The sequence below is a fragment of the Orycteropus afer genome, unplaced genomic scaffold (assembly GCF_000298275.1).
Source record: "Orycteropus afer afer isolate SDZICR_OR568_19922 unplaced genomic scaffold, OryAfe1.0 scaffold00013, whole genome shotgun sequence".
Taxonomy (NCBI): Eukaryota; Metazoa; Chordata; class Mammalia; order Tubulidentata; family Orycteropodidae; genus Orycteropus; species Orycteropus afer.
In genome coordinates, this window is record NW_006921600.1 from 21,041,400 (window position 1) to 21,052,556 (window position 11,157).

An 11,157-nucleotide genomic window follows, 5' to 3' on the forward strand; every position below is an offset into this window, starting at 1 on the left:
AATTCTGAGTTGTTTTCTTTCTACTTCTGCCTATTCCTTTTTCAAAGTGAAGTCTCCAAACATAGAAGCTTACAACTAAAAGAAACTCTAAAACTCTAGTTGCATCACGTAAACTCAACTTATGGCTGTCCCATGTGTGTCAGAGCAGAGCTGTGAGCCATAGGATTTTCAATGGCTGATTTTGTGGAGAAGTAGGTCACCAGGCCTTTCTTCCAAGGCACCTCTGGGTGGACTTAAACTTCAATCTTTGAGTTAGCAGCTAAACATGTTAACCATTTGCACTACCCAGAGACTCCCAAAAGAAACCTAAAGACCATTTAATCCAATCTTTTGTTTCATACACTGCAGGCAGTGTAGAGTAGAGTAAGGAGCCAGTGCTGGTGTCAGGCTGGTCTGAGTTCAAATTCTAGTGCCCTCACTTCACACCCATGTAACCTTCGGCAGACCCTTAACATCTCTGCCTTGGTTCTCTAACCTATAAAGCAGAGGTAGTTAGGGTCAGGGCGAGGGCTCACTGCCTGGAATGTAACAGCTTTCAGTAAGAACTGACTACTATTATTAACTTCCCCCAAGCAGTGGGAGAGTGGAGAAGGTGCAGATATGGGCCTCAGAGTCCTTTAGACTCCACATCCCTTGGCCCTGCCTGTCCTGTGAGGAGGCAGCATCTGCAAGGGCCAGGCCTGGAACTTATCGTGGGAGAATACGATGAGAGCTTTGAGGATATGTGTCTCACCCCTTCATTTTACCTGGGGAAACTGAGGCCCAGAAAGCTGAGATGGCTTCCCAAGTTAGCAAGGAGAAGCTTTGAGTATTTAGCCCAGATTGCAGAGGTGGGGAGCCAAATTGTTTCTCAACCCAAGAATTCTGGAGTGGCCAACAAATCCACGTCACTGTGGACGCTGATGGAAGCCACAGCTATGGGTCTCGGCACACTGAGCATCTGTTCCACCAGGAAATGAACGTTTTTTCATTAGGAGAAGCTGAAAAATCATTTAAGGCGAGAGAGAGAGAGAGCCCATCCTAAAAATAACCATAATGCAGAAGTTCATCCTAAACCAGTCTTTTTGCTTAGGATGCAAAATTGAAATTTTTAAGAATAAGAAGGTCAACCAATGGCAGGGGAGGAGCTTTAATTAGAAAAAAAAAAAAAAAAAACCTTTGCCAGGAAATCTATGACTCTGCGACTTTTTATGAATGGGGAGGCCCAAGTCAACCTATAAAATGGGGACCCGAGATGAAGATCTGCACATCAGGGGCTTGCTCTTGCCAAACCAACCCACAAGGCAGACTCAAAGGAGGCAGAGCTCCGCCATGCCCCGCTCAGCACTGCTATGTTGCCTGGTCTTCCTGGCTGGTGTGGGGGCCAGCTGGAGCCAGGACACCCAGTCTGAGAACAGCTGCACCTACTTCTCAGACAGCCTGCCCCACATGCTCCGAGAGCTCCGAGCGGCTTTCGACAGGGTGAAGACTTTCTTTGTGAGTATGCTTCCAGTTCTTTCTCTCTTCTTGGGACTGCCTCAACTAGGCATTCTGCTGGAGCTGCAAGAACCCCCTTCTTCTTTACTCCATCCCCAGCACCCATGCCCTCCAACTTCAGCTTCTTAAGAGAGCCATCGTTCTGGCCACAGGTTCAATGAGTTAGGCTAAGCCCAGATGATGTGGTAAAGATAAAGTCTTGCCTTAAAGATCAATGCACAATCTCTCCTATGCTCAGAAACTTCTGTAAATCTCCACTGGAGCTCAGATTCTTGGCTGGGAGAAATCAAGAAGGGTCTGATTGGAGGTGCCACATACCGTATAGCAGAGAACCACTAAATTGCCTTTTCTTAGAAGGGCAATTACCTTGTAAGATTCAGGGAAGCTCCATGCATAGAAGAAACTTGCATTAGCAGAAGCTTCTCCTTCCCAGAGGTCTGTCAGCCTGAACTGGATGTCCCCAGTTGAGAGATAGAAAAATAACCATGGAACATGAGGAGGAGTGCAGGTCACTGAACGATTAACATGGGTGCCCTTAAAGCTTAGTCATGGCTCTGCAAAAAGAGGACCAGAACAGAGACAAGCTTCTCCCTTCACTTCAAAAATCAACCAGATTTTTAAAATAACTTGATCTCAAGGGGATGGAGCTGATTTAACTAATGGTTCCAACACCACTGAATTCTGCTTAAAATTTTCCCTTCAGTTTCTGAGCCAGAGCTGCATTGGTTAAAAATCAAAAACTCTATAAATAAAGAGGATCAGAAAGATACTCATTTCAGGTATTTTCCCAAACCTTGGAGTTCACTCTGCTTTTGTTCTTCTTGCAGCAAACGAAGGATCAGCTGGACAACATGTTGTTAAATGGGTCCTTGCTGGAGGACTTTAAGGTGAGAGCAGGGAGTGAGTGGGTGGTAGGGGGTGCAGAGTGACCAAGGGAAGGGAGACTCTGCTTCGTTACTAGGGAAGCTGGGGTTGCTTCCTTCACTTTAAAAAAGAGAAGTGGGAAGATCTTAACTCAGCACATAGGCAGCAACCGGAGGATTACAAAGAGCTCAGTGCTGGAGGGAGGCAGCTGGTTAAGGAGGGTCTTTGGGGACAGAGCTGTCCTCTCCAGCTAGCTGCACTAGCCTTTTCTCCCAGTCACCACCCCTTTCTCTGGCCCCTGCCCTTAGGGTTACCTGGGTTGCCAAGCTTTGTCAGAGATGATCAAGTTCTACCTGGAGGTAGTGATGCCACAGGCTGAGAACCAAAGTCCAAACATCAAGGAGCATGTGAACTCCCTGGGGGAAAAGCTGACAACCCTCAGGACAAGGCTTCGACGTTGTGTGAGTAGAAATTCAGTTCTTCCCTCGGCGGCTGTCCTCAGAAAGCCATCTCCTATGAAGCAGCAGGGCCACCTCCAGAGACACACTGACAGGCAGCCAGGGATACAATTTGCCAGGGCACCCAGAGTTCGATCTCTTGCTCATTTCTCTCTGAGCAGGGAGTGGGGGTGGCTACTAGGCATTTACATGTGAAGATTTGCAAACAGCTTTCCTGTTATTTGTGACTCATTTGTGGCTTATTAACTACTCTCCTCTCTTTCATGAAAGGGGCCCAGAGCTCCAGTCAGGCACCCTTGTCCCTTTGTACCTAGACCCTGGGCCTGGCGGGAGGTGTTCAGAAGTTGAGGCTCCTAGGCAAAACCAACTCCACTCACCTCTTTTCCTCAGCCTTTTAGAAGCAGAACTCTAAGCAAAGCCACTGTCTGACAAAATTTTCCCTGATATTTTAGAAAGGCCTGGAAAATATTCACCTCCAGGCAGGAATAATTTCCCCAGATAATTTATGTCTCTGACTGAATGATACCCTCTCCACAGGTTTCCTTTGTTCTATCCCTGATATTGAAACATCCATTGGGCCCTATTTGCAGGACAGGGCTATGCAAAGGGACTGTGACCAGTCTCCGTTCCTCAGGGACTTAGAAAGGGTCCTTGAAGGATGAGACTAGACAAGAGAGATAGGGCAGAGAGGCAGGAAAAGAATGCATTGAGAATGTCTGGTTCAGCACTCTGGGAGATCCACCATGGCGCTCTGGGGAGGATGCCCCAAGACTTGGGTTTCATCTAAGCCTTGCAGTAATCTCTGAGTGACCCCCAGAGGAATGAGGGCCACTTCCCTAGCCTGTGTTTCATCTCTGTCCCATTGGTAAGGATGAGGTTGGGCTCAGCTTTCCCAGGAACTACAGGGCGTGGACATTCAACATAAGCTACAGCTTGTCCCCAAGTGCTGTGGGTGCAGGAGCTGCAAGTGAGGGTCGGGTCGTTAACACTCTGTTTCCTCTCACAGCATCGATTTTTCCCCTGTGAAAATAAGAGCAAAGCAGTGGAACAAGTGAAGAATGCCTTTAATAAGGTAAGACAAATGGAGGCTGAGAGGGCTTAGAACAACCTCTGTCCACTCCCTGGAGGGTGGGGATGGGGGTGGCAGGTGCTAAGCAGGCATGGTTCTTCACTCAGAGGGAGTGTGGGAACCCAACACATGGTGTGACCTCTTCAGCCAGTGAGGATCTGCCAACTGGGTTATATTTGTTTTCTGTGAAGTGTCTTTGGGGGTTTCTAAATGACTGCTCCTCGCCTTCGCAAGCCTGCGGGCTGGGCTGGCCAACCAATCTGCAAACACAGCGAGCCTGGTGGTGGGGAGAGTGATAAAGGAAACAGAAAGTACAGAAAGTCACTTGTTAGGACTCGAGGCTAAACCCACACGTGCAGGAAGCTGACACGTGAATGTGCACATACAAACATACCTGAGGTTCAGACTGGGCTCCCCAAAACTCAGACAGAGCAGGAAGCAGGGTTCTCACTTGTCTGGAGTTGGTCCACACTCACTTTCCATCTGCCACTCACACCTGCTGGAGATGTCTGAGAATATTACCTCCCAAACGAAAAGGAGTTTCATGATTCCAAGTATCTGTGAACCTCTTAAACCCTGTTTCCCAGAAGCCATGTGACCTCTATCCTCATTCATGGTCTGGGGACTTATGCTGGATCTGATTCTAATATCAGGGTGCATGAATCCTCTGAGGGTAGACCCTCAGGCTCCGGGCAGAGCCAGCTCAATGGGAATACAAGCATAATGTGAACATATGACCTTTAAAATTGTTGAAAAAGGCACCATTTTGAAGACTGTGCTTTGGGAAGCAAATGTTCCTCTTGCTACTTGCTAACCATGCCTCAGGCCCAGAGAGGTCAATGCAGCCTTTCCCAAGACAGTTGGGCAGAGTCTCAGATTCCCAAACCACCTCCCAGCACCAGGGACCAAGGGCAGCTTCTGTACCCCCAGGGTCATGCTGTTCAAATGATAGTGGTGCCCACTTACTCAATCAGTTGAAATGTAACTAAATATTTCTCTTCTGCACAGCTCCAAGAGAAAGGTGTCTACAAGGCCATGAGTGAATTTGACATCTTCATTAACTACATAGAAACCTACATGACAATGAAGAGGAAAAACTGAAACATCCTAAGGAACAAAAAAATCCAAGATGGCAACTCTACGAGGACATGAATTGGAGGTCTTCAAAATCCAATCCACGCTTCCAGCTTCTTGGAAAACCCTATTGTACCTCCCTTCTAGAATATTTATTACCTCTGATACCTCAACTCCAGTTTCTATTTATTTACTGAGCTTCTCTGTGAACTATTTAGAAAGAAGCCCAATATTTTAATTTTTTTCCATATTTATTACTTTTCACCTGTGTTTAAGCTGTTTCCATAGGGCAATGCCTTATGGTATTTGAATGTTTTGAAGGAAATTGTAAGTTATATAAGAAGAGAAAAATGTTCTTGGGGAGCCAGCTGAAGCTTCCATTCCAAGCTGGCTTTACAGCTCTTGGGCTATTTACCCTGATCTCCCTCTAATTTCTGTCATCCCTGGGCCTAGGGCTACCGGAGTATTAGAAAAACTTTTAGGAAGGGAAACCGGGGAGCCACTATGATGATTAAACTTCCAATGGCTCAGAGGGATTCCCCTAACCTCATTCCCCAACCACTTTATTCTTAAAAGCTGTGGTCCGCTTGTTATTTATAACAACTTAAAATTGGTTCTAATAGAACTCAGTTGTAACTAGAAGCATTTCAATTCCTCTGGGAATGTTACATTGTTTGTCTGTCTTCATAACAGATTTTAGTTTTTAATAAGTAAATGGATCTTATTAAAATGATGCTGTGGTGTTCAATGACTTCTTTCTGACTGAAATTGCTCCCTCGATGCTTCCAAGATGGAAGAGAGAGGGAAATGAATCCTGCCTTCCAGAGAAAGGAAGCCAACTACCCTCTCCCAGAAGGAAAAGTTATTCTCCCTTCAAAAGCCAACAGCAAAGACCACCATGGTCCTCCCCAAAGACCTCCCTTTATATCTTTAAGGAAATATAAAGTCATGCTAATTTCAAGACGCAGGATGCCATTCTGTATTGTTTGCTGTTGTTTGAGGCCATCAAGTCAGTTTGGACTCACAATGACCCTGTGTACAACAGAACAAAACATTGCCTGGCCCCGTACCGTCCTAGCAAATTTTGCAATGTTTGAGTCCATTGTCACAGCCATTGTGTTAATCCATCTCATTGAGGGTCTTCCTCTTTTTTGCTGACCCTTGACCATACCAAGCATGATGTCCCTCTCCAGGGACTGCTGATCCCTCTTGATAACAAATCCAAAGTATCTGAGACACAGTCTTGCCATTCTTGCTTCTAAGAAACATTCTAGTTATAGTTCTTCCAAGACAGATTTATTCCTTCTTAATAAATTCAGATTTATTCATTTATTCATTCTTCTGGCAGTCCAAGGTATATTCAATATTCTTTTCCAACACCATAATTCAAAGGCATTGATTCCTTTTCAGTCCCTATTCGCTGTCCACATTTCACATGCAGATGGGGCAATTGAAAATACCATGACTTGAGTCAGGCACACCTTAATCCTCGAAGCGGTATCTTTGCTTTTAACACTTTAAATAGGTCTTTTGCAGCAGATTTACCTAATTCAATATGTCATTTGATTTCTTGACAGCTGTTTCAATGGGCGTTGATAGTGGATCCAAGTAAAATGAAATCCTTGACAACTTCAATATATTCTCCATTTATCATGATGTTACTTATTGGTCCATTTGTGAGGAGTTTTGTTTTCATTATGTTTAAGTGTAATCATACTGAAGGGTGTAATCTTTGATCTTCCTTCATCAGTAAGTGCTTCAAGTCCTCTTTACTTTCAGTAAGAAGGCTGTGTCACCTGCTTAACACATGATGTTAAATGATTCTCCCTCTACATACCAAAATTAGAAAAAGAAGCAGGGAAAGGCTTTTAGTATGCTTTTTGCTTCTTCAAGCTTAAAGATCCAGGGGAGAATACTGCTGTGTCTAAATCTTCCCTTACAGTCTTATCCTGAGGACTAAGTAAGATAAAGTGCTGACATACATAGCTCATGATGCTAGGAGGTGGGTCTCAGTGCACAGAGGTGGTTGTTCCTAGTATTCACAACCAAAAGTGTCTACAAATCTCCTTAAGCTGAGATTACAGGCAGCAGAGCTGGACCCTATAGTGTGGGAAATAATTAAATTAGCCCATGTGACAGGGCACTCGAAGACTCAGCTGCTGCTATTCCTTCTGTCCCTTCTCTGAGCCATCAGACGCACGTGAGGTTGGATAATGGCTGCTGGGGCTTCTGGTTGCAATTTGTTGGATCATCATGTCTGGGGAAGCCATACTCAAAGCCCCGTGACTTAGAGGAGAGAGGGGAAAGAATAGGCTGAGTAAACATTGATCCTCCTCACCCTCTTTCCAGGTCCAGGGGTGGATGGGAGATGACTGACTGTGCTCAGTTTTTCAGTAAGACCTGACTCACTTCGGTTAAAGTAACCATAGGAAGGAAGTGGGAAACATCAAAGCTGAAATTCTGAGATGAAGATTAGGTTTAAAAATGGAGGCTAGCAGAAGAAGAGGAGAGAGAGAGTAAAGCTCTCTACGCTTAGGTTGTCTTCACTGAACTGAAGAAGACACCCTGAAATCCTCGGTGTCACTGCCAGGCAATGACTATTAACTTAAATTTGGGGTTGACACTTCATGAGTGGGAAGAGGGCCTCTAAAGCAATAGACAGAACACACGTGGAGAACCACATTTCTGATAAGATTCTAACAATAGTAGCTACACTGTATCGAGCACTAATTTTGAGCTAGACAGTGCTGGATATACATTATATTCAGGTGTATTCTATGGTGTTATTACTGATATTTTATATAATAGGAAACTGGCACTCAGAAATGTTGATATGACTTGGCCATAGATACAATGTGGATATTTAGAGAACTGATCATAACATAAAACACATTCCCTTTGTAGTAATTCTTTATCGTTGCCCCAAATTTCACAGTTTAAAACAGCAAACATTTATTATCTCACAGTTTATGTGGATTAGGAATCTGGGAATGGCTTAACTATGTAGCTCTAGCTCAAGGGTCTCTAATGAGGTTGTAGTCAAGATGTCAACCTGGGCTTCAGTCATTTGAAGGTTTGATTGGAGTTGGAGGTTCTACTTCTATGATGGTTCGTTCACCTGGTAGTTGGCCTGAGGACTCAGTTCCTCACTGACTGTTGGCAGGTGGCCTTGGTTCCTTGCTACATGAGCCTCTCACAGGGCTTCTTGAGTGTTCTGACAACATGGCAACTGGCTCCCCTTATAATCAGTGATCCAAGAGAGAGCAAGGAGAAAGTCATGGTGTCTCTTATGACCTGGTCTCAGAAATCTCACATCACTTCTGCCATGTTCTATTTGCTAAAGTAAATCACCAGGTATGGTGAAATTAGGTTCCACCTTTTTAAAGGAGATGTATCAAAGAATTTGTGAGCATATTTTAAAGACAGAACACTCTTCTAGGAATTTCAACAGAAACAGCTTAGTGTTAGAATGTTACCTCAGGCTCCTGGGAGGAAGTGGGGAGTTGGGTAGGCATCAATGTAAATGGATGGGTCTCTCTTTTAGGCTCAGTCCAATATATTCACTTTTCTAAGCCTCAGTCTCTCATCTGGACAACTAGCACCAGTTTCCTGCCAGGTATAGTATCTGTGTTAAGGTGTATATATGTTTTAGACAAGGAATGTAGAGCTTTTTTTACCCCTTCAATTAACCTTATTCTCTAAAAGCAACCACTTCATCTCTTTCTATGTCCGTTCTGTTCCTTCATCACCAGAGTTTGGGTAACTAAGGAGAATGAGTATTATCTGTGGTTCCAGTGACTGAGGTGAGGAGGGTGGAATCAGTCAGAAGAAACTCCGGAGGTCTGTAGTTACCCTACCTACCCATTTATAGAAAACACCCAAACCCCCTGCCACCCAGTTGACTCCAACTCATAGCAACCCTATAGCACAGAGTAGAACTGCCCCATAGAGTTTCAAAGGCTGTAAATCTTTACAGAAGTAGACTGCCTCGTCGTTCTCCCATGGAGCATCTGGTCAGTTTGAATCGCAAATCTTTTGGTCAGCAGCCGAATGCCTTAACCACTCCACTATCAGAGTTCCTTACTGATAGAAAGCAGACAGGTAAAAAACAGACTGTTTCTTCCTTCGTGGAAGTGAGGCACATTCTAGGAAGAAAGGGATGAGAACAAAGATAAGAAGGAAGAGGGGAGAATAGAAATGACTCAGTGGCAGAAGCTGCCCATTCTATGACATTTCCCTCTCAAAACACTTGCATGAGTAGATTTAATAGTGGAATTGTGGGGACTAGTTGCTATGAGTTGGGTCTGACTCAACAGCATATAACAACAACAACAAGTTTTAGACTTAATGTGTTATGGGGAAAAGCAGATATATCTCTCCAAGGACATAGGAGCTAGAGCAAAATAACATAAACCCAGAATTTAGAATGGCAGGAAGATCTTTGAACTTTCAGAATCTGAAGAATTGCCTGAAGAATGAATTAGTAATCTCTATTTCTGAGGGACTTATGGTTCCAAGGCGACATATGTGTACCATTATTCAATACCTATTTTCAGTACTAACTTACTCAATAACTATAAAATTTTCACTTACTTGTCTGGGCCTCAATTTCTGCAATAATGAAATAAGAAAGTCAGTCTGAATCAAAGGTTCCAGCCTGGGGCCTTTAGATTCATGCAGGTTCTTGTCTTTGAGCCACTTGAAAATGTGAAAAAGACTAAAGGAAATTATGAATTTACCACCTCTACCTCCCATAAGCCTGTTTGTACAGATTCATTGAAAAATCACTTCTCTGTGTTTGGATGGAGTCACATCTATTTGGTGTAGAAAGATGGGCTGCTAATCAGAAGCTCTATTTAGTAATCACATATTATAACTTTGATTAACAAACTCAGAAAATAAAATTATTTCTTTAAATAATTTTTTAACCAGCCAAAAATATTTTAAAATAGAGAGTCTCTACTGAAAACAAACAAACAAACACACTGCCATCGAGTTGAACCTGACTCATAGTGACCCCTCCTTGGTTTCTGAGGTGGTATCATTACGGAAGTAGATTGCCCAACCTTCCTTCCAAGGAGTTGCTGGTGGGTTTGGACCACCAGCCTTCTGGTTAGCAGTCAAATGTCTTTGACACTATATTACCAGAGCTCCCAGAGAGTCTCTAGCGGAAATTATTAGAAGCAGACCTTCATGGTGCAAAGGTTCATAAGCACTAAATTAGAAGACATCTGTGGTACAATAGATAGCTTTTATATGGTCTTTCTAGCCATGCTCTTGTAAGCCCACCAAATGATTGGGTGGAACTATGCAAATAAGGTGTTTGTGGCCACTGAGAGGATTGGGCAGTTTGCTAATAATGCAAATAAGGTTCATGGAACACTGCAGAGATGGGATGATGCAAATAAAGTGTACGGAACCCTAATAAAGGGATTGATCAGTTTTGTCATCCTGCTGGGTTTAAAATGAGCCACCCCACACGTGGAAAGGAGGAATCTGCTACTACCAAGAAGAAGAGACAGGATGAAAGTGCATCCTTTGGACCCAGAGTTCCTGGATGGGAACTTCCTAGAGTCAGGAGATAGGGAACTTTAACACTGGAGATAGTGAGAGACAGCAAGAAGCTCCGGCAGAGAAACAGTAGCAGCAAAACCAGGAGATTTTCAGAAGACAGTGCACTGAGTGAGAGACCTGAGTGTCTTCAGGCAGGGCACCTGCTGACAGAGTGGCACCTCCAGACACTTGGTGGAGCTATGCTCTCTGATCCAAGGAGCAAGAGAGCTGAGCACCTTTGGGCTGAGGCTTACTGTCAGAGTGGGATGCCTCCAGGCACTTATTGGCAGAGCTAATGAGCTTTGTAACATTTCTTGAGCAGGGCAGAGGCTAGGCCAGTCCAAGTGGTCCAAGAAGCATGAGGAGTGAAGGGCCAGCCTGCCTGTGGGCATGGCTGAGAAGAGGCTGTCCTGATCAAAGAACTGTATCCTGAGTCATTTCTGATCCTGAATTGTAAGCTGTTACTTCCCTAATAAACTCCATAATCATGTGTATTGTCTGTGAGTTCTATATGGTCATTGCAACAAATTATTGAACCAAGGAGAGAAGTAGAGAATGTCATGGGAGGGATAGTTGGTGTCAGAATTGGTAAAAGGTTGAAGAGAGGAGGTATGTCTGACCTCCAGTTCATAGGAATCAGCCTTGGGCTCTCTCCTTCATGAA

General features: G+C 44.2%; 1 protein-coding gene across 1 annotated transcript; it reads left to right on the forward strand.

Annotated features, from left to right (window-relative positions):
- The first annotated feature begins 1,266 nt into the window (after nucleotides 1–1,266).
- On the forward strand, nucleotides 1,267–4,968 carry IL10 (interleukin 10). The gene is made up of 5 exons (XM_007953197.2): nucleotides 1,267–1,476; nucleotides 2,304–2,363; nucleotides 2,649–2,801; nucleotides 3,805–3,870; nucleotides 4,876–4,968. The coding sequence occupies exons 1-5, from the start codon at nucleotides 1,312–1,314 to the stop codon at nucleotides 4,966–4,968; spliced, it is 537 nt and encodes a 178-aa protein (XP_007951388.1). The 5' UTR covers nucleotides 1,267–1,311.
- The last annotated feature ends 6,189 nt before the right edge of the window (nucleotides 4,969–11,157 follow it).

Bases quoted from the DNA above. Each gene is read 5' to 3' on its own strand.
- IL10 (XM_007953197.2), top strand. From the start codon at position 1,312: ATGCCCCGCTCAGCACTGCTATGTTGCCTGGTCTTCCTGGCTGGTGTG. The intron at 2,364-2,648 runs GTGAGAGCAGGG...CCCTGCCCTTAG, and splicing joins CCTTGCTGGAGGACTTTAAG to GGTTACCTGGGTTGCCAAGC. The intron at 2,802-3,804 runs GTGAGTAGAAAT...TTCCTCTCACAG, and splicing joins GGACAAGGCTTCGACGTTGT to CATCGATTTTTCCCCTGTGA.